The following is a 26,163-nucleotide window of genomic DNA, read 5'->3' as shown; positions in this document are numbered from 1 at the left end:
CTACACCATCTATTATTTACAAGTATATTAAACGTGTAAGAAATAAGACAAGATATATTTTATATAAATTTATTATGGATATCTAAACATTACATTATAATTCATTAAGCCGTGATTAATACATTTGCTTTTTAAAAAAAGCCGTTCAGATTCTTCGTTGGAGCAGAACGCAGTGAATTCATTATTTTTCTTTATGTGATGTATAAGTTTGCATGCATATCCTCTTCTCCGATGATTAGGTAAAGTGTATACGTATTCTAATACTCTTGGTACATCATGTTGTCCAAGTGGATCAAAGTCACGTTTCGATAAGAGTACAAATGATGCTGGTACTCCGCTGACATAAAGGATGTAGCAGGTAACTTTTGTGTTTGTCATCCATTGATCAATAAGTATATCATCTACATTTAACTGCTTAATTTTTCTGACTGCGTTCGGACCTCTGAACAACTCAATTTTTTCCATCTTGCTTCATCGATTGATTGAATGATACTGATTTTTGCTTTATTCATTCTATCATGTATCTGTGAATTTTGAAGGAGTGGGGGAACGTCATAGTATTCTATCGCGTATCTGTGAATTTTCCATGAGTGGGGGAACGTCATAGTATTCTACACCGAAGGTTTATATATCATATAAACGTTGTATACATTATTATGTTCCGTTTACGGAAGGATTAGAGTTAATAATAAACATAAAAACTAGATGGCAAATGTAGTCTCCTATATATTGAATAGACGATTATTTAACTATAAAAGTAAAATACCAACCTACATAATATTACCCTCCTTGCCGTAGATAAAATACAGTATGCGAATCGCAATACCATTTTTTTTTTGTTTGGTGATTTTCATGATACTACCCAACTTTCCGTAGAAAAGACTTGTACATGAGATGTTTGCTGGTTTGGTCACAGCGTAAGAATGGTATATGTTCATTGTAGGAATGTATGCTTGGAGGGAGATCGAGGATGTTTGTTGGTCATACTGTAAGAATGGTATATGTTCATTGTAGGAATGTATGATTGAAACGAAGATACGATATAGTGCCGTTTTGGCAATGTCTTATTCACGTCACGTCATTCACGTTACGTCATTCACGGTAAAATATCACGTTAAAGAGGTACACTGTTAGGATGGTTTAAAGATAAATAGTCTATACCATTAGGGAATAGAGTGTAGCAGAGACCATTAGAGGCCATTAGAAACCATCAGGTCACGTTATTTACGTCGCGTGATTCACGTGACGTTATGCACGTCACGTTCTGTTAGGCACTGTCACGTTCTGTTAGGCACTATACGGAAAAGAAGAAGAAGAATTGGCAATTAATGTTGAACGTTGACAGAAGAAGAATTGACAGTTGCCATCTGTGTCGCCACCGCTTTCATTTGATATCCCATACGTCAAAATCGGATCATTAGCAAAGAAGATATGTTGTAATGCCGTTTTGGCAATGTCAATTAGTTACGTGTTGCAGCCGACAGGTGGCATGATAAGATGAAGAACTGTGATAGGATGTTTGATGGTCATACTGTAAGAATGGTATACGTTCTTCTAGATGGCTTGGGCATAGTTACATGTTGCAGCCGACAGGTGGCATGATTAGAGAACTGTGATAGACGTGGAATCCCCATTAAGTTGACAGGTCAAAATATCTCCAATAGCAACAAATATATTACAGTTTTGGCAGTGTTGCCATGTTTCTCCTTTCCTTCAACGGTTGTTACGCTAAAATCAATAGCAACGAAGATCTAGTGTCGTTTTGGCATTGCTGACATCTTTGTTTTTATGTTAACATATTCAATATCCCCTCTTTTTCCCAACGAGACCATATTCACACGAATTGGATCAATAGACACGAAGATATGATATAGTGCCGTTTTGTCATTGCTGACATCTTTGTTTATATGGTAACATGCCTTCCTCTTTCCAACAATATATGATCAGTCAGGTCGGAGACATGCTCTAATGCTCTTTTGCTAATGTCTTTGTGATTGCTCCTCTTTCGTTTAATGTCTTACATGTAATAAACGAACCAATAACAGCGCAGATGGCAGATAGGTGCTTCATGGATAAGTGTCTTATTTGGCTTTCTGACTACACCCTGTATATTTTGCGATAAACGAAATAAAGAGGAGGCCATCTTGGAAGGCGAGGGTTTGTGACGTAGGTGGGCCTGGCTGTGTTCCCATTGGTCGGTGCCTGATCATTGGTCGGTGATTGGGGCTAAGTTCTCATTGGTCGCTGGACTTTGATCTCATTGGTCTATGGGCGATGCTGTGGGTGGGCGAGGCTTCCTTCTCATTGGTCGGTGGGCGGGGCTAATTGCTCATTGGCCCGGCGGGCGTGGCTTTGTGGTGGGCGTGGCTTTGTGGTGGGCGTGGCTTTGTGGTGGGCGTGGCTTGCGGTGGGCGTGGCTTTGTGGTGGGCGTGGCGTGGGCGTGGCAGATAAAAATTTTCCCACGCTGTCAAAATTTTCCCACGCCCAACCGGCCCACACTCTACTAATGTTTTTAATTTTAATTTTAAATTAATCACTGACATTTATGTAAAATTTCCAGTAAACGTTTACAGACTTGTCACTACTGGCGCTCGCGAATTTATAAATATCCCCTCTGCGTATAAGCTCACAGCGTATAGGGAATATAATCAGTATTTCTTAAGGTCGTCAAAACACAAAAAAATATACAGGGTGTTACATTTGAAATAAGAAAGTTCATTATGTTTCCAGAAAAACGGAAGATTTGACAACAATGTAATTACCACTATAATATCGGCTGTATTAGAAGATCCTTACCCATAGATAAATAATATAGTATTACCGGATACATAGGCAACTCACTGTAAAAATTTGGTTCCTTACGCCATTTGCGTCCGATGTGTTAACTAATCACCATTTGGCGGGATATTCAAATGGACAAGCATTCATTTTATCTAATTAAAATATCTTCTTATTTTACAAGAAATAATCTCACCTATATTATTAAAATAAAATACCAGAACTTACTAAGCTTGTTAAAGTATTTTATTTAAGTAATATGTACTCATAAATGATTCGGAAAGTTACAAAATATGTTATTTTTGCTGTCAAATTTAGTAAGGAAAAGGGATATAAAAAAGTTAGACAATGTTTTTCTAAATATAGGTACGTGTATTTATTTGTTGTTTCAGATAAAACAGTTATAAACTAATTACTATTTACCTATGCATTTTTCTAACTTTTCTATGATTTGTACACAACGATAATAAACCATGTTTTTTTTAATGGCATGGACTTTATGTCGTTCAGCCAGTCACAACATGAGATACTTAGTGTCATGTGTAGTGTGTGTGTGTGTGTTGAGTAAGTGCCTTGTTACTTTGAAAAGTCGACGTCATTGTCTTTGCAAAGAGGCGCTAATTGTATCCGAACGTCTGCGGTCCCTCCGGTGAGTACCGATCCCACAAGGACAAATAAACCATGTTTAGTTTTTTTATTAACACAACACCAACGTTCTTTCGTAACTAAAACAAAACTACACTTTATAAACGAAGGATAAGGAACCAACTTAAATTGAAATTACTAAGAATAAATCGTTAAAGATAATACAATAAAAACTGTAAACTAATAGAAAATTATTTGCACTAACTCTGTCATTACTTTTGACAGAATTGACATTGCCGAGTTAAGCCTCGTTTGATTATTTTATTTGTGACATTCAGGTATGGTGCTAACATAAATGATTGGTTAAAGTCTTCGTGAGCTGTCATTTCTCTTTATTTAGCTGATCGGTGTGGAAGTGGTGGGGCAAATTCCCCAATTTTTCCATATAAGATTCCGGGGCATGATCCTTACTCACCAAAATCTATAAAAATCGTTCTAGCGATTTCAGAGAAATTATCATGTTTCCTTACTTTCTCGCTACCCTGTAGGTATATTTATTACCATTTTTTATCAATTATTATACACATAACATTACTTGGTAGTTGTGCGCCTAAAACACCGTAAACAAATAGATTTTTTTGATTTTTTTTTGTTTAAACAAATTAAATTGTTTATTAAATAATTTATGAATCAATTCATATTTGTAAAGACGCTAAAAGTACATAGATACAAATTAAAAAAAAACATTAAAATAATGTGGTTGGTTCCCAAGATACAAAAAACTGTAGGATTTTTGAAGTTGATTTTATGCTTGCAAACGGGCCGCGTTTGCACTTCATTTTTGAAGCTTTACTGACGACTCCCTTGAAGTGCAAATCTAACCAAATTTTGGAAGTTATACTTCTATAGGCACGAGGGCGAATTTTTATTTTCCTGGGCGCATGCGCACACCAACAGTATGGTATTAGTCACTACATCTTTTAAGTTTTATTATTAGTGTTTTTAGTAAATATATTTATTATAATTTTTGTGTCTTTGGATTTGTCTTCTTCGGGAATAAGATATTTTATAATAACACTATATTTAAAGTATTTTTGTATACTTCACTTGGTCTATTAAATTTGTCGGTATGTATGAGAAATCTTATGAGAGGAGTATGAGATCGAGAGGTCCCCGGTTCGAATCCGTGTGTTTTCTATTTTTTTTTTATTTTTGGTATGGTTATAATAAAAAATTTTGGAAAGTAGTAAGTAAAAATTAGTTTAATCTTTAAATAAAATACAAATAACCTGTTGAAAGTATATCTATTTATTTCGTTGAAATCATATAATAGAAGTATAACTTCTTACGTGCGTACAAACTACACACACATTCTTTTTTTTTTAAGAATACTTCATGTCTTTGAAAGCAAAAAGACGCTATTTTCGATCCTTAATTATTATAAACAAATTAGCTGTGAATTTACAAAAAAAAATGGCATCTATCGATGGTAGTACAACCAATGTAAGTAATGTAGTGATTTGATTCCATATCGAATTATTTGACTAACGACAACCTTTCATAATTTACTTTTTTATTAATAAAAATATAAATGTTTGATTCTTAAAATATTGTGTAACTGCAATATAAAACAAGATGCAACCTCGTGCCTTCAGCTGAAGTTTCGTGATAGTCCTATTCTAACACGCAATTGAATTCATGTTTGAGCACTATAGACTCAAGTCCGTGACTACGATAAATAGTCTGGGCAGATTATCGAAGAATAGGCCATTTTTGGGAAAAGTTATTTACCAACAATGCCATTGCTGGAATCGAATCTTATGATTGTATATAATAATAATATAGGTATGCAAAGTCCGTGTACAAGAATTCATCTGTACTCATTAGATATCTTTTAAAAACACCCTTTAATTATCTACGCTAATTTCTTTCGGTTATTTAAATGTCATCATAAACAATTCCAACCTTCTTTCGTTACATAAACATTGTTGACCTAGATCGTGAGGTGTAATTATACATACAGCCACTATAAACACTTTTCAGGGTCGACGCTGACTTTGCACTTTTAAATATATTTATACAACCAAAACATAATAAGGGAATCCTCATTACACATTCCACATTCGTCATTCTATTTTATTAGATGTAAGATTATTCACATTAAAAGATAGTGTCATCTACACTCCGCGAGACGACGTTACGTAGGTTGCTACCAGCTTGTACTCATGCGAGTATAATAAAACAACTTCCACAGTGAAACGACTATTAATCATTCCACCCCTCGGATAAGGGTTAACCACCCTTACCGGGAGAAGATAGCCCTAGTAATCCTGGACTATTATATGGCGATCCAAGACCAGGGAAGAAAGACTGGAAAGACGTCACAGGACTGGTAGACGAGTATAGAAATGGAGAAAAAACGTCAATGTTCTGGTACCTCGACCACCCTAGAATACAGTGTGGTATATAGAAAGGATGGAGACAGCAGGCCTGACATGGAGCTAAATGGACAGTGGTATGGAGATGGAACATCGTGGGACAATGGACAATGCCAGGGAACGTGCATCGAGAACTTTTGGTGATACGAACACAAACGTTTAAAAGTGGTGAGTCTATATTTTGTTCTTATGGTATTTCCACGATATTTCTTAACAAATGAATGATATAGCAGTAATGTAAGGTATATTTCTAGTATTTTTATCTATTTATTTTTAATTATCTTTATGGGTATTATTGGAATTTTTTATCACAAATATTAAAGTTATTCACATGGCATATTACCATTATTATTTGAGGTATATATTATTTATATTATTCATTACGAGGGTACATTTTTGCAATTTTTTGTGTATGCTTTTAATATTTGCTATCGTAAATATACACTATCAATATAAATATACGATATAAATATATAACAAATATACGCTATATGCATAATACATTTACATTATTATTCTAACTACTTATTTACAAGGGTTAATATAACGTTATTTATTTTTGAACTATTATTTATTATTATTGCAATTTTTTTTTTACATATTTTTACCATATATTGACGTATTATTTTATCTCGTTATTTTTTACTATATATCTATATACCACATATCTATATACACCGTAAGACTATCGAATTTATATTTTCGCTAAGAAGTGCAGGAACTGAGGATAGAAAATTATGTATAAATGAGTAGCAACAAAGTTACTTGGGAAGATTTTGTCAAAATAGTTGAGGAACTTGCACAAGAAGTAGGAAGACAGAGCAGAAGGGTCTTAAAGAAAAAAGTACCGAAATCTAAGGACATACAGGAAGAAGTAACGACACAGCTAATTAAATCCTATAACAAGTTCACGCACTTAACTAAGAAAAACTGGGAAGCACTTTCGGACAAACAGAGGGAAGCGTGCAACAAATATTTTGGAAAAATCAGAGACAAAGTTATACGCTCATTTCAAGCAGTAAATGTAAGAACAGTGGTTCCAAATTCAATACATCAACCAATCGACGAGGAAGTTGAAGAGGAACAAATCGACGAGGAAGTTGAAGAGGAACAAAGCGACGAGGAAGTAGAAGAAGGAAAAAGCGACGAGGAAGTAGAAGAAGAAATAATTAACGACGAAATAAAAGAGGAAAAAGGTGACATAAAACAAGATATAACAATAGTAAACATGGCTCTGACAATCAATGAATTTTTGAATATCGCAAGCAAGATATTGCCCAACGAGTTCGATGGAAGCGCAGGGAAATTACAACCATTTTTGGACGCATTAGAACTACTTGGAAAATTGGCAGAAGGTCATGAAGACACAGCTGTAACGCTAATAAAAACACGACTTACCAATAAGGCTAGGAACTTAATAACCACGGAAGATACGATTCCACGGATAGCTGAAGCACTGAAGAAAGAACTAAGAGGTGATAATCCAAAGAATTTAATAGCCAAATTAGCCAAGAAAAGGCAAGGACATAGAGATGCAGCAGTGTACGCATCTGAAGTGGAAGAGTTAGCAGAACAATTAAAAGTAGCATACATAGCGGAAGGAATGCCACTGGAGTTAGCGTAGAAATATACGACGGAAACAGTAGTAACAACAATGAAACGAAACGTTAATGCAGAGAAAGCTAAGCTAATACTGGAAGCAGGTAACTTTACATCACCGCAGGAAGTAGTATCTAAATTTTTATCGATCGATACGACTGAAGAAAATGCACAAGGAAGAGTCTTAAATTATAGGACAAACTACGAGAATAGGAGAGGACAGCAGCAATACAGAAGAGGATACCATAACAAATATGACAGAGGAAGAAGAAATAACTTCGGACATCGGAACGAAGGAGAAGCAACGGACAATCAACGAAATTATTCGAACAGAAGATACAGACAATTTAACAATCAAACATACAGAGGAAACCAGAGAGGAGGACGTAACAGGAACGTAAGGTTACTAGAGATAGAGGACAGTCAAGAAGATCAAGAAAACCAGCAGTTGGGGTTTTGAATGAACAAGAAGTTGGAAGCACACAGGCAGAAATAAAATATAACATTTACAACTTCGACCTGAACCTAACGAACTTTGTACGAATGAAAACAGGAATCCTTGAAAACACAAGCACCTTTATCATAGACACAGGAGCTGATATTTCAATACTAAAATGTTCACAAGATTTTATGAAGAAACAGGTGAAACCAAACACAAAGGCGAAAATAAAAGGAGTCACTAAAGGAGAGTTGCAAACAATGGGAGAAGTTGAGACAACACTAGAAGTAAAAGGAACTCGATTCGAACACATTTTTCAATTGGTAGAACCTAACTTTCCAATTCCAACAGACGGAATCATTGGGAGAGACTTTATTTCTAACTTTCAATGTATACTGGACTACGCAAACCTTAAAATGCACATTAAAGAGGACAAAGATTGTTACATTAGTACGAAAATTCTGGATAATATAGATAATGACACCATAATAATACCACCCCGATGTGAAATTTACAGAATAGTCAAAATTTTTCAAACGCTAAGGAACGACAGGGTAGTGGAGCAACAAGAAATACAACCAGGAATATTCATAGCAAGAGCAATTATTTCAAGTAATAATCCATACATCAAAATTTTGAACACAACATACGAAACAGTAAATGTAGAGGCAAGCACAATCAGGACGTTGGACATTAAACTATTCAATATATATAGACTAGTCAACGACAGCAAGGATAGCAAAAAAGAATTACGAGAATCACTGAAATTAGACATACCAGAATATATACGAGATAACTTAGTATCGTTATGCGAAGAATATGCAGACATATTCGCCCTAAGGCATGATATGTTAACCTGTAACAATTTCTACGAACAGAGACTAAGAGTTAAAGACCAAACTCCGGTATATATCAAGAATTATAGGACACCTCATGCGCAAACAGAGGAATTAAATCGACAAGTACAAAAACTAAGAGACCAAGGAATCATAGAACCATCTACATCCGAGTACAACAGCCCAGTAGTACTGGTACCGAAAAAAGCTATAGATGGAGGAAAAGCATGGAGATTATGCATAGATTTTAGACAATTGAACAAGAAGATAGTTACAGACAAATTCCCATTACCAAGAATAGATTCGATATTAGATCAACTAGGAAGAGCAAAATGGTTTTCAGTTATAGACTTAATGTCAGGTTTTCATCAAATACCATTAGAAAAGTCATCGAGAAAATACACATCGTTTAGCACGGAAAACGGAGCATTTCAATTTACCAGATTACCTTTTGGATTAAATGTAAGCCCGAATAGCTTTTCAAGAATGATGTCAATAGCATTTTCAGGATTAACACCAGACAAAGCATTTCTTTACATGGACGATATCGTAGTAATTGGAATATCCGAAAAACATCACCTAGACAACCTGAAAAAGACATTTGAGACATGTCGAAAATTCAATTTGAAACTTAACCCAGGAAAATGTCAATTTTTTAGAAGGGAAGTATCACCCGACAAAGCGAAGTATGCAGCAATTGAACAATATCCGACACCTAAGACAGCGGAAGAAACAAAGAGATTTGTAGCATTTTGCAACTATTATAGACGTTTTATTAAAAATTTTGCGGAAATATGCAGACCACTCAACAGATTATCGAGGAAAGGAGTAGAATTTTTTTGGTCTGAGGAGTGTGAAAAAGCATTCAAAAAGCTTAAAGCATCTCTGACGAAACCACCAATTTTAAAATATCCTGATTTCAACAAACAGTTTATCCTAACAACAGACGCATCCAATGAGAGTTGTTCAGCAATCCTAAGTCAAGATTACAACGGAATAGACCTACCTATAGCATATGCATCAAGAAGTTTTAGTAAAGGAGAATGTAATAAACCTATAATCGTTAAGGAATTACTAGCGATTCATTGGGGAATTAATTATTTTAAATGTTATCTATATGGAGCACCAACATTCAAAGTAAAAACAGACCATAAACCTTTGACACACCTATTTGCAATGAAAGAACCAACCTCAAAACTCACGAGGATCAGATTAGACCTAGAAGAATATGACTTCGAAATAGAGTATATAACAGGGAAAAGTAACTACGCAGACAGCCTTTCAAGAATAACATTGCATCAACTAAAGAACCTATACATAGACAACACCCATATACTAGCTATAACAAGAGCTCAAGTAAGAGAAAAGGAGAAGGAAGCAAGACAAACAAAGGCTGAAAGTGAACTCGCACTACAGCCAGAAGCCACCAAACAGACAGTAAGGAAGGTACTAAATAATTTAGAGGCGCATAGACTACCAATTTTGTCCTTTGGAGCAGAACTAATCTCACCAAGACTGAGCATTAGGGCCAAAAACAAAATAAAATGCAGCAAAAGCATAGCCACAGGATTGGATCATTTCGATTTAAACCAAGCGTTGGCACAGCTTGATAAGCTGGCGGTAGAGAATGCAGTACGTAAAGTAAAGATATACGTAAATGATATTATTTTTAAATTGTGCACAATTGATGAATTTATTAAAGAAGGAAATAAAAAATTGAAGAATATAGAAATATACATATGTGAAGTACCAGAAACAATCAAAGATGACAAAGAAAAACACAGATTAATAGAAGAATACCATAATCACCCGATGTTCGGAGGACACGTAGGGAATAATAGACTAATAAAGAAGCTAAAGGCAAGATTCCGATGGAAAAATTTGGAAAAAGACGTAAGAAAATACGTTAAACAATGCCACAAATGTCAAATTAACAAACCGAAAAGAACACATGTCGAAGAGTTCGTGATATCGGACACATCTTCCAAACCATGGGACATAGTATACATAGATACAATAGGTCCATTCACTAGAAGTAATGAAGGTAATAGATACTGTATCACAATGTTGTGTGAACTGACAAAATACGCGGTCAGCATACCAGTGTGCAATAAAGAAGCAGAGACAATAGCAAGAGGAATCTTTGATCATTTCATACCAACATACGGACTCATGAAGCAAATAAGAACAGACCAAGGCACAGAGTATAAGAACGAAGTAATGCAGGAATTAACAAAGCTATTAAAAATAGAGCACAACTTTTCAACGGCATACCACCCACAGTCCATTGGAAGTTGCGAAAAACTACACAGAACGTTGAACGAGTACGTAAGAGCATTCATAGACGAAGAGAGAGAAAATTGGGATGTGTGTTGCAGAATGTTCACATACTGCTACAATACAACCCCTAACGCGTATCATGGATACACACCGTTCGAACTGCTATATGGCAGGAAGGTTAACCTACCGGAAGACCTTACACAGGAGATTCAACCATGTTACAATATAGATGCCTACTACAATGAGTTACGATACAAACTACAAAGCGCACACGAGAGAGCCAGAACCTTCTTATTAAAACACAAAAAAGAGCGGCAAGAAAAGAATAAGCTCAAAGCAACACCTCAAAACTTTAAAATAGGAGACCTAGTCCTGGTAAAAAGGGAAGAGAATGGTAAGTTTGATAGTCTTTATGTAGGTCCTTTCACAATAACAGAAGTAAATAACGTTAATTGTAAAATCAGAATAGAAAACAATAAAATCAAGGAAATACATAAGAATAGATTATATGCTTACAATCCGAAAACACAGTGAGTGACAAGTGTGATGAAACAATGTTGTTAAACGAACATTTTTATTTTTATTTATGTATTTACGTAGTTTTAGGAAGTTTGTATATAAAATAAATTTTTTGTATTGATTACAACACAGTATGGGTTGGTAGCACTACTTGCAAAATTTTCTGCCCGTAGTCAGAAAATTCTTAGGAGGGAAAGGTGTACAAGAATTCATCTGTACTCATTAGATATCTTTTAAAAACACCCTTTAATTATCTACGCTAATTTCTTTCGGTTATTTAAATGTCATCATAAACAATTCCAACCTTCTTTCGTTACATAAACATTGTTGACCTAGATCGTGAGGTGTAATTATACATACAGCCACTATAAACACTTTTCAGGGTCGACGCTGACTTTGCACTTTTAAATATATTTATACAACCAAAACATAATAAGGGAATCCTCATTACACATTCCACATTCGTCATTCTATTTTATTAGATGTAAGATTATTCACATTAAAAGATAGTGTCATCTACACTCCGCGAGACGACGTTACGTAGGTTGCTACCAGCTTGTACTCATGCGAGTATAATAAAACAACTTCCACAGTGAAACGACTATTAATCATTCCACCCCTCGGATAAGGGTTAACCACCCTTACCGGGAGAAGATAGCCCTAGTAATCCTGGACTATCATATCCGCAGATAGTGTGCAATTTTTTTATAAACAAAATGGCGCTCGAAAATCGTGTTTTTTAAATTTTTGTTTCTCTATAACTCCAAAGATTTTAACTTTACACCAAAAACACCCAAATTAAAAATTCACCGTTATTAAATTCTGCATAGAGACGTGCTTTTCCCGATTTACTTCGACACAAACTTTCCCCGGAAAATGTGGGTTTTTCCAACAAAATCTTTAATTTTCAACTAAAATTTTAGATAAGTAATTTTTTATCAATAATTAAACAACTTGGTAATATAAAAGCTCTTTTAGTATAGATTATAATTCCAGAAGCCGATGGAAATTGAATAAACAGTTTAGCAGCAATTGAATTGTTAATTAAAAATTTACGGTCGCTATAATAACTACACTAATTATGATACATAAGAATAACTATGATTTTTGTATAAAAAGACACTGTGCCTATCTAATGTACTTTACAGAATTGGAATTGGACTATTTATGCGGCCTCAGGAATATTTTAAAATTATAAACAATTTTTTGGCTTATAAACAAATAGAATCTCTCGGAAAATATTAAATTATATTAAATCATGAAAACGGTATTGGAAAAAAACGGTAAGACTCTTCTTTTAAAAGAAAAAACGTTTAATTGTGGTTAGTGGTGCCTGAGATACAACCGGTCAAAGTTGGCCGGCCTTTACGGCAAAGATATAAACAATAGGATCATAATTTTCGAACCATCACCTTTTTATTTTTGTCCTCTATCTCCACACCAATTTTCATATCTTTAAAATACTCGATAACATATATTATTATAATAAAAACTATCGATATTACGAGTGAAAATTGCCAAAAATAGCAAAATTCCAATCAAAAATTAGGTTGGAGAAAATGTAATCTCAAATTTCAAAATCGTATACGTTAAAGAAATGCATTTTCTCGGCTTCCCATGGAGAAATTTTCTTCATTCTTTTTTGTTCCCAAGTAACTCGAGTAGAGCCATCTAACTAACGCATTATTAAATGCCAAAGTTGCTTTTGTTTTGTTATAATAAATTAAGTTATTGATTATAACAAATTTTTTTAATTTGTTTAAATAAAGATTGTTTAAATAATTATACAGCTTTCAAATGAGAATATTTGTGTTTTTACGTTAAAAGGTACACTTGTAGCAAGTTTATCTTTAAAGTCTACAACTGGAAAAAATATGTAGTGTTCTTTTCTTAAATATATTAATCTATTATAACAAAACAAAAGCAAGTTTGACATTTAATAATGTGTTAGTTAGATGGCTCTACTCGAGATACTTGGGAACAAAAAAATAATGAAGAAAATTGCTCCATGGGAAGCCAAGAAAATGCATTTTCTTAACGTATACCGATTTTGAACTTTGAGATTACATTTTCTCCAACCTAATTTTTGATTGGAATTCTGCTATTTTTGGCAATTTTCACTCGTAATATCGATAGTTTTTATTATAATAATATATGTTATGAGTATTTTAAAGATATGAAAATTGGTGTGGAGAAAGAGGAGAAAAATAAAAAGGTGATGGTTCGAAAATTATGATCTTATTGTTTATATCTTTGCCGTAAAGGCCCGTCAACTTTGACAGGTTGTATCTCAGGAACCACTAATCACAATTAAACGTTTTTTCATTTAAAATAAGCGTCCTGCCTCTTTTTTTCCAATACGGTTTTCATGATTTAATTTAATTGAATATTTTCCGAGATATTCTATTTGTTTATATGCCAAAAAATTGTATATCATTTTAAAATATTCCTGAGGCCGCATAAATAGTCCAATTCCAATTCTGTAAAGTACATTAGATAGGTACAGTGTTTTTTTATACAAAAATCATAGTTATTCTTATTACTTATTGTGGTTATTATAGCGACAGTAAATTTTTAATTAACAATTCAATTGTTGCTAAACTGTTCATTCAATTTTCATCGGCTTCTGGAATTATAATCTATGCGAAAAGTGCTTTTATATTCCCAAGTTATTTAATTATTGATTAAACAATTACTTATCTAAAATTTTAGTTGAAAATTAAAGATTTTGTTGGAAAACCCCGCATTTTCCGGGGAAAATTTTCGTCGAAGTAAATCGGGAAAAACACGTCTCTATGCAGAATTTAATTACGGTGAATTTGTATTTGAGTGTTTTTGGTGTAAAGTTAAAATCTTTGGAGTTATAGAGCAAAAATTGAAAAAAACACGATTTTCGGGCGCCATTTTGTTTATAAAATAAGTAGCACACTATCTGCGGACTTTGCATACCTATATTATTAATATGTATAATCATTAGATTCGATTTCAGCAATAAAATTGTTGGCAAATAACTTTTCCTTGTATTTTGCTAATTAGCCCAGAGTAAAAGTGAACAAACTCGGCGGAAGATCACTTCCTCCATACTTATTATTTTTAATTTCACCAGCGAGTTTCTGCTTATAGCATCATTTAATACTTGTTTATATAATAATAGCTATTTTATTGTGACATTTGAGGAGCGTTTATTCAAAACCGGACAAATCCATTTTTTTTCATAAAATTCTTGTATTATCGTTTTTGAATCTTCGTCGTGGTTTCTGTCGATTGCTTACCTCAAAATCGTTCTAAACCGGGTATACCCCGTACCAATCCGAACTTAAACTTCGCCCGTTCAGTTAAAACCGGACAAATCCTCTGTCGATTATGACTTTTAGAGGATCATTCAAAACCAGACATATTCCATTACATTTAATATGGTCAAATCTAAAAGTAGGACAAACATAGACATCCCATACGGGCAAATCTTTCGACTCGAAAACGTTGTACATTTTGCTTTCGGCTCGCTCGTCTCAATTCGATTGATGTCAATCAGCAGTTTGATATTTTTAAGTTTTTGTTTTAATGCAACAAATTTCTTGTGTTATTATTATTATTCAATAAAAATATCATTTATATGCTTCTGTTTTGTATAAATAATAATGTTTATTAGGATTCTTTAAAATATCCAGTACACAATCAAACAAAAACGGACAGATCCAACATGCGTTCAGACAAAACAAGACATATCCATTTGTTAATTTGAGTTTTTTGCTTTAATATAACTGTTTTTTAAAAAGTGGTATGTAAGTTCAAAGTGTCATTTCAACCCACGCAAAATGGCAGAACTTGCAAAAGAAAAATATAAATATTCAACGAATAATCAGTTTCTTGCGTTTTTCTCGAAATTGTGTTAGAGGGATCTGTCCGCTTTTGAATGAACGCTCCTCATTTATCAACTTTTATGAAAACTGTAATAACTTAGAATCTTAATATGTTACAGGTCCAATAGTGCCAAACAATCAAGAACAACAAGAAGAAGCAGACATCAATGTTGGAGAAGATAACTGGATACCAATGGAATGGGATAGGGCAGCAGAAGAAATAACTTGGGAACGTCTCTTGGGTCTAGACGGTTCTTTGATGTTTCTAGAGCATGTTTTCTGGGTTATATCCCTTAACACATTATTTATTTTGATATTTGCTTATTTGCCATATCACATGGGTGTTTTGACTCTTTCCCTCTTTAACATCAGTGATGCAGCTGCAAAAAGTCATTTCGAAGGATTACTTACAACTCTAATAGGTTATTGTACCGTCGGTATTTGGTTTATAGTATTGCATAGAATAGCAGCTTGTATGGGCTTTAATAAGGCAAAGAGGGTTCTTGGTTTATGCTATGTCGTTGTTAAAGTTTCAATGCTCAGTGTGGTGGAGATCGGTATAATACCATTAGTATGTGGATGGTGGTTGGATATTTGTTCTCTAGCAATGTTCGATGCATCTCTCAAAGACAGAGAAAACACCTTTAATTCCGCCCCGGGTACTTCCATATTTATTCACTGGCTAATAGGGATGGTTTATGTGTATTACTTCGCATCATTTGTTCTACTATTGAGAGAAATCTTGAGACCAGGCGTTTTGTGGTTTTTAAGGAATTTCAACGATCCTGATTTCAGTCCCATTCAAGAAATGATTCACTTACCTATTTTAGACCATATCCGTAAATTGCTTGTGTCCGCTGTCATTTTTGGAAGTGCCGTTTTGTTGATGTTGTGGTTACCAATAAGAATTCTTAAGGTGCTGCTACCGTCATTTTTACCATATACCGTTTCCTTAAATAATAACGACACACAAGTAAATGAATTATCCCTAGAATTGTTGTTATTACAAGTTATATTACCCGCTTTGTTGGAACAATCACACACTAGAATATGGTTGAAAGGTAAGTTATATTATATTATAGTATATATTATATTATACACGTAAATTTATACAGAGAGCACGTAAAGGTTGGAATAAATTTATTTTTTCGTGAATGGTCGATTTTAGAGAGAAATCTCGAAATAGGTAGATTTTTATTTTTAACTTATGGCTTTTTGACATATGTATATATCAAATTAGTGACGTTATCCATCTGAGCCTGATGAAGATTTTTTTAAATTAAAGTAGAGGTCGCGTGATAGTTCATTTGAAAGGTTATTTAATTCTCTATTTAGTAATGCAAACATTAACATACTTATTTATACAGGGTTTTTAAAAAATGTTTCTTTAATTAAATTAATTGACACAAAAAGAAGAATGTATGAAATTTATTTAATTCAAAATACCTTTTATTGCTGTCAGAAAACAGGCAGAAATGCTTATTTTGACAAATAAATATTATTTTTCCTTTAAATTCAATGTTAAAGCTGCCACCCAGCTGCCTCTTGACAGTTTGATTATTTAATTTAAACGAAAATCAATATTTATTTTTAAAATCATTTTTTCTATTTTCTGACAGCAGTAAAGTATATTTTGAGCTAAATAAATTACATACCTACATTCTCCTTTCTGTGTCAATTAATTTAATTAAAAAAACATTTCTTGGATACCCTGTATAAATAAATGTTTATATGACTGAATAGAGAATTAAATAACCTTTCAAAGGAGCTGTCACATGACCCCTATACTCATTTAAAAAAAAATCATTATTGCGTCATCACGCTCAGTTGGATGACGTCACTAGTATGATATATATATGCCAAAAAGTCATAATTTAAAAATAAAAATCGACCTGTTTCGGAATTTCTTTCCAAAATCACCCATTCACGAGAAAATGAATTTATTCCAACCTTTACGTGCTCACTGTATATATAATGAACTAGTTTTGATGGGAGATAAGCCACAATTTTACTAAAAAAAATGATTTTATTAACGTTTCGACGTCCAAATCGGATGCCGTGGTCAAAATAAAAAAAAACATTAATGAATTAAACAAAAATGTTGTTGCTTAGTAAAAAATTCTTCTAATAATTTATTTAATCTGACTCATTTATATCGTCAATTCAGACATATATATTTTACAGTAGAAGACTTAAAAATGATATTGCCAATATTTATGAGTTGCGTTCCTGGGACGACTTTACTGAAAGATAGTTCATTCGATTACATAAAATCAACCCCAACTCAAGAATATCCGCCACAAAAAAAATCATAGCATGTGATATGTCTTAACGACAAGAAAATGCAACGGTGACAGTAAAATTCTCGCGTTAGAGTTTCCATAGAGTTTCCATATTTCCATCACGAGGGAAAACCAGGAAAAAACCTGGTGATACTATCCCGACATCGTAAGTATTTGGTCTTACATTTAGTTTACTCTCAAAACTAATACCAAATTCTGACTTTAATATATATACAGTGCGCTGGAATAAGTGTTACCCCCCTTATTAACTCATTTATTTTTAACACATAAGCAAAACGCTTGGACAGGTCGATTTTTAAAATAATCATAGTATATTATAGCATCAACGTTTTTAACTGTACGCTAGCCTTCTTCAGGTGACTTTGAGCTAGCCCTCATTTAAAAGCTTTTGAAATACTGATTACAAGAATATATAATACTTGGACAGAATTTCGTTAAAATGCTTTTTAAATTTGATACTTTCTAAGTTATTTGCGATTAAATCTATGCATTTTTCATTGAAGAAACACCGTTTTATAACCGTTTTGCATGAATAACTTAAAAAAATTTAATTTTATAGAAAAAATCATTAAGAACAAAATTGTGGCTAATAAACAAATAAAGAGACCTATGTAAACTCAATAACGAGGAGGTATTGCTCTTTAAAGGATGGTCATTTTCCAAGAACATCGAAATGGAGAACCTTTAATCTCAAATAACTCGAGTGCGGTGCAATTTTTTGGGAAAACCTAAGAGATATATTTTAAAGTTTATTAAAATACCTTTCAAATAAGCTTTTATAAAAGTTTTTTGCATAAGAACTTACTGAATTATTACGAAAATAAAGTAGCTCTCTGCTTTTTTCTTTTTGAAATGTAAAAATTAAACCATCGTCGCTACAATCCTATTAGAAATTAATAGCTTCCCACTTGAAATTAACTTTATTTAGGTATAATTGATACGATCCATGTGATTTGATCGCTTTAAAATGCTTAGTTTAGAAAAATAGTTGATTAAATTGAGAATGACATTTTTTGAAATTAAAAAAAAAGTGCATTTTTCTTAAATAAATCTAAAAGTATTCATAATATGAAAAAATGTTTCAAATATTAATTGTAGAATTTCTTTTACTGAAAATTTTGAGTTTTTTTTAGTTAATCAACTATTTTTTCTAAACTAAGCATTCCAAACCGGTCGAATCACATGGATCGTATCAATTATACCTAAATAAAGTTAATTTCAAGTGGGAAGCTATTCATTTCTATTAAGATTGTAACGACGATGGTTTAATTTTTACATCTTTTAAAGAAAAAAAGCAGAGAGCGATTTTATTTTCGTCATAAGTCAGTCAGTTCTTATGCAAAAAACTTTTATAAAAGCTTATTTGAAAGGTATTTTAATGAACTTTAAAATAATATTTTTCCCAATTAAGTTTCCCAATTAATTGCAAATTAAGTTTTCCCAAAAAATTGCAGCACATTCGAGTTATTTGAGATTGAACATTCTCCATTTCGAGGCGCTTCGAAAATAACCATCCTTTAAAGAGCAATAACTCGGTGGTTGTTGGGTTTACCTAGGTCTTTCCGACGCGAATCTCTTTGTGTTTTTATTAACCACAATTTTGTTCTTAATGATTTTTTCTAATTAAAAAAATTAGATAATACTTAAAAAGGTAGGGCAAAAAATACAAATATAGAAGAAAAATGAGAATATCTAAAAACCAGCATAATCAAAGCAGCTGAGGAAACTTGCGGGAAAGCAAAAATAGCAAATACTAACATGAGGAGAACGGAATGGTGGACGGAAGAAATACGAGAGAAAATAAAGAACAAAAAAGACCACTGGAAGAGATACCTAACAAAACACCCGGAAGATTACGAGGCATATAAAGAAAAAAGTAAAGAGGTTAAAATAGCGGTGAAAGCAGGAAAGGAAAGGTCATGGGAGAGATTTGGACAAAAAATGACAAAAATTATAGGGAAAACCAAAAACTCTTCTACGGCGCATTAAAACAACTCAGACAAAAGAAAGAGCACATGATGCCGAATATAAAAGACAAGAATGGAAACGTACTAACAGAAGAAAAACAAATAATGGAAAGATGGAGAGAACATTTCAAAGAGCTGACTCATGCAGACATGGACAACATAGGGGAGATACAAGAGAGGAATGAAGAACAACAAGTGGAATCCGTAACAAGAGAGGAATTAGAGAGAGCAATAGAAAAAGTGAAATTGGGCAAAGCACCAGGCAAGGATCATATCACCGCGGAAATAATAAAATTCATGGGGACAGAGGGAATGGATAGCATGAAAGAACTAATGAATGATGAATGATATCATAAATAGAGCAGAATTACCAAAGGACTGGAAGAAAGACATATTACCAATACACAAAAAGGGAGACAAGAGAAACTGTAATAATTACCGAGGTATCACCATATCAAGTATCCCTGGGAAGGTATTCGCAAGAATAATAGAGACAAGAATAAAAACCCAAATAGAAAGAACTATGGAAGACACACAGTGTGGAATCAGGAAGGACAGAAGCACGCAAGACCTAATATTCACATTAAGACAAGTAAGTGAGAAGGTAATCAAGAAGAATAGAGAGATACATATGTGCTTCATTGACCTGGAAAAGGCGTTTGACAGAATCCGAAGAAAGGACGTATGGAAGACACTAAAAGAAAGGGGAGTCGACAGATACATAATAGAAGTAATAAAGGATATGTACAAAAATAATACAAATACAGTAAGAACCAATAACGAGGAATCCAGAGAATTTACTACAAGTCAAGGCGTCAAACAGGGATGCGTGCTGAGTCCACTGCTATTCTCAGTGGTACTGGATGAAGCGATAAAGAAAGCCAAGAGAAGAATGAGATAACTAACATTAGGAGACTGGCAAATGAAACAGACTCAACTATCGGAGCTACTATTTGCAGACGACATGGTATTGATAGCAGAAAACAGAGAAGACTTACAGAACAATCTTGAAATCCTAGAAGAAGAACTATCAAACATAAATATGAAAATTAATACAGAGAAAACAAGAACAATGATAATTTCAAATACGAGGCAGGAAGACACACGCAATAGAATTAGACTGGAAACAACTAGAGCAGTGGAATATTTTAAATACCTAGGAGTAATAATCGAATCAAATGGTAAACAAGACATGGAAATAAACGAGAGAATGGGACGAACAAGAAGCTTATTTAACACTATGAAAACAACATTTTTGGGGAAAAAAGAGATACCGGAGAAAGTAAAAACGGCAGTCGTTAAATCAGTAGTTAGACCAACAATCATGTATAGCAGCGAGACATGGACATTGAAGGGGAGACAAAAATCCAGAGTCAATGCTATGGAAATGAGGTTTCTGAGGAAAATAGCAAACAGAAAGAGGACAGACAAAATACGAAACGAAACAATCAGGCAAAACCTAAAACTAGAACCAATCAATGAAAAAATAGTAGTGGGACAACTTAGATGGTTCGGGCACGTGTGTAGAATGTCGAACGAGAGGCTAACAAAACGAGTGTTCGAAACGAGAGTGCAGGGGAAAAACAAAAGAGGAAGACCAAGAGTTATGTGGGTAGACGAAATCAGGAAAGAAATCGAGAAGAAGGGATTGACATTGGAAAGTGCAAGAAACCTAACGCAAGATCGGAAAGCATGGAGACTACAATGCCAAACTCAACTCCACCAGCCTTACACCTAAAGGTAGAAAGGCTTAGGACTAAGTAATAGGGTGGGTCGAAAAAAAATATTTTTTTTTTTTTTAGAAACGTTCTAGTGCGGGAAAGTTGTTTTTGGTAACAATAAAACATACTAAGCAAGAAAATATTTTTTTTATTTATTTTTCCGTTCGCGCATTGCACGTAAAACTACGGGAAAAAACAAAAAAACTCGATTTTTTCCATATATTTTTGAACCATTTAACATGATATAAAAAACTCGTTCTAGCTTCCTTTTACTCACAATTGGTCCAAAACATCTTAAAAAATTTAGTTTGCACCAAAATATATAGAATTCCGTTCGCGCATCCTACTTAAAGTTTACAATAAATAGCGAAAATTCAGGTTTTTGCGATAATTTGTTTGGCTAGCTGAACATGGTATAATTATCGTATTCCAGTACCTTTGCCTCAAATATGTTCAAAATAACCTAAACAAAAATGTTGATGTTAATATATATAGTTTTAGTAATTTATAATCTAAAAAAAATCAAGTCTTTTTATAGCATGTTAAAACTCGACGGCTGTACGACACAGGTTAAACTGTCTGCTTGTTTCACCAGAACACAACGCACAGTAGTTGAGTTCGCTTCTGCAAGTGGATTTAACTGGTTAGAACTAGATCTGTTGCCTCACGTAACCCTCCCCTCTCTCACTAGTCGGCCATATTCCTTTCTCCCACCAGAACTCGGCCGCCAGTCTACCGCTGTCTGTCATAGTGCCACTAGTGTCACGATTTGTCTCAGTGTCTGATAGTTGTGTCTTGACTTTAATGTGTTATAATTTGTGTTGTACTATTACTTCGTTATGATATTGATAGTTTTTTGATCGTTATAAGCTTACTACGTGATTTAACATCAAGCAATGGAGAGTGAGTCAGAAACTATTCTCACTAGAGCTGTAATTGCCAAGTCTAGACAGGAGTTTTGTTGTCCTATAGTTGGTGAGCCTCGAAGCTTCCTACAGAATAAACTGCCAACTGGTGAGTGTGTTCTTCGGTGCTGTTTAGAAGAGAGGTACAAATTTGTACTAGAGACCAACAACAAGAGGAATGTAAGTTTTTCTAAAGTAGCTTGCACAGTCGCGAAACTAATAATTGATTTGTATGAGAAAGCATCCATTCCCCCTTTGTCTTATAGCAGAATCATAACGCTTATTAATGCGTACTACAGTTCTTACACTACCCTAAGAAAGTCATACAACCGAGATAAGGATAAGGCTTTTTTTAAAACAAGGTTGGAGGAATTTAAACTTAAGGCTAAAAATCTGTTTGACGTTGCTGCTTGTAAATGCCCGATGAAGTGTATCTGTACTTGCAAAAAATCACCAGAAGCATGTCAGTGTGCGATTTCAATTGAATGTTTATGTGAAAAAAATAACAAAATCCCTGTTCTTGAAATGAGATTTTTTTATCTTCAAAGACACTTCAATCTAGGGAAAATTGGAGCTGTTGATAAAATAGTAACAAAAAAACTTACTGCAAAGGCCGAGCGGAAAGCTCGCGATCTTCAGAGACTTGCCAGTAGTAAAAAAGTCGATAAACAAGGAGAGTGTTCAAAACCCCGTTCTGAATGTAGTTCTGATGAAGAACTAGAGACAATGGAAGATGAAGACTACGAAGATGAATCCGCTAAAAAGCCTCCCTGGCAGATGAGGATAAAACTTAATGCGACCTCTCTAAACAGTTACAGGTTCGGTGTTTCAGATCGGGCTACAGCTCTTATAGCTTCCAGCGTTCTGCAAGATGTTGGCATGATAAAAGAGTCAGAATCTGCCTTTGTTGTAGATAAAAGTAAAGTCAGAAGGGAGAAGAGCCGTGTCAGTAGTGAGTTAAAAAATGAGTTCACTCCTCCCACAGAAAGCTGGGGTCTGTACTTCGACGGAAGAAAAGATGACACGTTGTTTATTGAGAAGTTAAATGCCAAGCAATTCAGAAGAACCTTAAAAGAAGAACATTATTCTCTCATAATGGAGCCTGGTTCAGATTTTATTGGGCACGTATCACCATCATCCAGTTCTTCCGCTGATATAACTCACAGTATAAGTTCTCAGTTGACAGAACTCTCAATGCCACTAGAAAACTTAGAAGTTGTTGGGTGCGATGGTACAGTAACCAACACTGGCTGGAAGAATGGTGTCATCCATCAGCTAGAAAAACATGTAGGGCGCCCTCTTCAATGGAGTGTTTGTTTACTTCATTTCAACGAACTTCCGTTTCGTCATATTTTCCAGCACATTGATGGCCAAACTACAGGGCCTAAGAGTTTTAATGGCCCAATCGGACAGCAGCTGATTTCATGTGAACGACTCCCTGTGGTTGATTATGAACCAATAGACTGTTTTATTCCAGAAATAGACAAAAGCACATTAAGCAAAGATCAACAATATTTGTTGGAAATATCAAGTGCAATAACTCTAGGGTATTGTCCGGAAGACTTAGCCGTTCGGGACCCTGGCCCTTTATCCCATTCCAGATGGTTAACTGCTGCAAATAGAGTACTTAGACTGTACATAGGATCATCAGATCCCTCTGAAAACCTTAAAGAGATCGTTCATTTCATACTAAAGTCCTACATGCCTGTGTGGTTCTCAGTAAAGAAAAGTAAGTACTTTACAGATGGGCCTAAACATGTATATCAAGCCATACAAACATCGCGATATTTGTCCGAAGAGTTGCGTGAAGTAGTAGACCCAGTCATAGAAAGAAACGCATTCTTTGCACACACTGAAAACTTACTTTTAGCAATGCTTGTTGACGGGCGAGACCACATTCGGGAACTTACCTACAGAAGAATTTTAAAATCCAGGCAGACCATCCCTAAGAAGAAGACCATACGAAACTTAGTCCCTCCGAAGATTAACTTTCTGGCAGGTGACTACACAGAAATAATACATTGGAGTGAATGTGTGCTGTACCCTCCTCCAATTCTGAGAAATCTTAAAGAAGAAGACATTAGGTCAGTTATTAGTTTAGATTCAAAACCAATGAGAGAAGTAGTAAAGTTTCCTTGTCACACACAGGCAGTTGAAAGGTGTGTGAAACTAGTAACTGAGGCTTCGTCTAAAGTTTGCGGAAAAGAAGCCAGAGACGGATACATCAGGGCCACTCTAAAGTCTCGCTCAGTTATTCCACAGTTTTCAAAAAAATCTGATTTTAAAATGTTATAAACAAGTAAAAAAACACTGAGAATGAGATACAAACTACTTTGTAAATAATTGTATAGTAATGTAGATATGACACACCTTACATTTGGAAGGTTGGTTGGGTAGGGTGTGGGTGGGGCTCACAAGTGCAACCACCTCCACGTGATGAGTCCTGGGTAGTTTTGTATTACAAAACTAGCGAAGTGTTGCACATAAGAATGTTGAAAAAAAATTAAAACAATATATTTAATTAGTTGTATACTTTATTTTCCATTGTTTTGAACCATAAAGAGGCAAACAAACTGGAAAACATTGATTATAAGATGTTCAAATACAACAAAAAAATGATCGCAAAAACCCATATTTTCGCTATTTATCACAAACTTTAAGTACGATGCGCGAACAGAAAACTATATATTTTGGTGTAAACTAAATTTTTTAAGACTTTTTGGACCAATTGTGAGTAAAAGAAAGCTAGAACGAGTTTTTTATATCATGTTAAACGGTTCAAAAAAAATATGGAAAAAATCGAGTTTTTTTGTTTTTTCCCGTAATTTTACGTGCAATGCGCGAACGGAAAAATAAATAAAAAAAATATTTTCTTGCTTAATATGTTTTATTGTTATCAAAGGCAACTTTTCCGCACTAGAACGTTTCTAAAAAAAAAAAAAAAGTTTTTTGTCGACCCACCCTACTAAGTAAGTAAGTTATGATTTTTTCTATAACATTAAATTTTTTTAAGTTATTCATGCAAAACGGTTATAAAACGTGAGTATTTTCAATAAAAATTTTCTTTTCATTTGTTCTTTTTTCAATAACGCTTATGCTTTCATTCTGAGTTACATGTGAGTCATTTTTACCTTGAAGAATTTTTGCCTGCTTCTTGGAAATCTCTGCTGTCCTCATGCATTTATCACCTTGTCTAGGTTCAAGTCATTTTCACCTAGCAATCTTTGCTGCAGTTGAGTGTCTCTGATCCCTATTACTTTTTCCTATTACTGATCATTTCATCATTAAATGTCGTAAACTCGCAGGTTTGTGTTAATTTTTTAACATCTGCTAAAAACTGATTTAAACTTTCTTCTTCTAACTGCTCCCTTTTATGAAATTTAAATCTTTCATATATTACATTTTTTTAGGATTACAATAAGACTCAAATGCCTCAATTAATTTAGCCTCGTTCTTTTTGTCTTCGTCTGTGAGGCCAAATGTGTTGAACAACTCTACTGCTTCTTCACCGGCTAAGCTTAACAGAATATTTGCTTTAATATTAGAAGATTTATTATTCTTCTCTGAGGCTATCATATAAATGTTATAATTCTGTTTGAATTTTCGCCAGTTGTCACTCAGGCTGCCTTCCAGATTTAATGTAGTGGGTTTTCTAGTGTATTCTGACATTTTATACTTATATATTTGATACTTTTGTTAAATTGTATTAATAAATTTTTTCTTTGTTCAGACCTTTCGCAGCGCCATGTTGTAATTATTAATGAAGGAAGACTTTTTAGTATAATTTTAATAATAAACTTTATTGAATACACATTACATGAAAACCACGTTGATTCCAATGAACTGTCAATACGGATGGAATGGCCCTGTCCCATTCAAATAGTGAAGCGAGATTGCCACCAACATACAAGAGAGAGGTCCTAGAGAGAGAG

General features: G+C 34.0%; 1 protein-coding gene across 1 annotated transcript in view; it reads left to right on the top strand.

Annotated features, from left to right (window-relative positions):
* LOC126879650 (E3 ubiquitin-protein ligase MARCHF6) overlaps positions 1–26,163 on the top strand; it is a 74,962-nt gene that overhangs the window by 32,655 nt on the left and 16,144 nt on the right. The window contains exon 2 of the mRNA XM_050642838.1: positions 15,455–16,396. Coding sequence (XP_050498795.1) covers positions 15,455–16,396 — 942 coding nt within the window. The remainder of the gene's footprint in view (positions 1–15,454; positions 16,397–26,163) is intronic.

Source organism: Diabrotica virgifera, chromosome 2 (assembly GCF_917563875.1).
Source record: "Diabrotica virgifera virgifera chromosome 2, PGI_DIABVI_V3a".
In the NCBI taxonomy this organism is placed as follows: domain Eukaryota; kingdom Metazoa; phylum Arthropoda; class Insecta; order Coleoptera; family Chrysomelidae; genus Diabrotica; species Diabrotica virgifera.
Note: the sequence above shows the minus strand (reverse complement) of the source record. Positions and strands in the feature narration are given on the sequence as shown.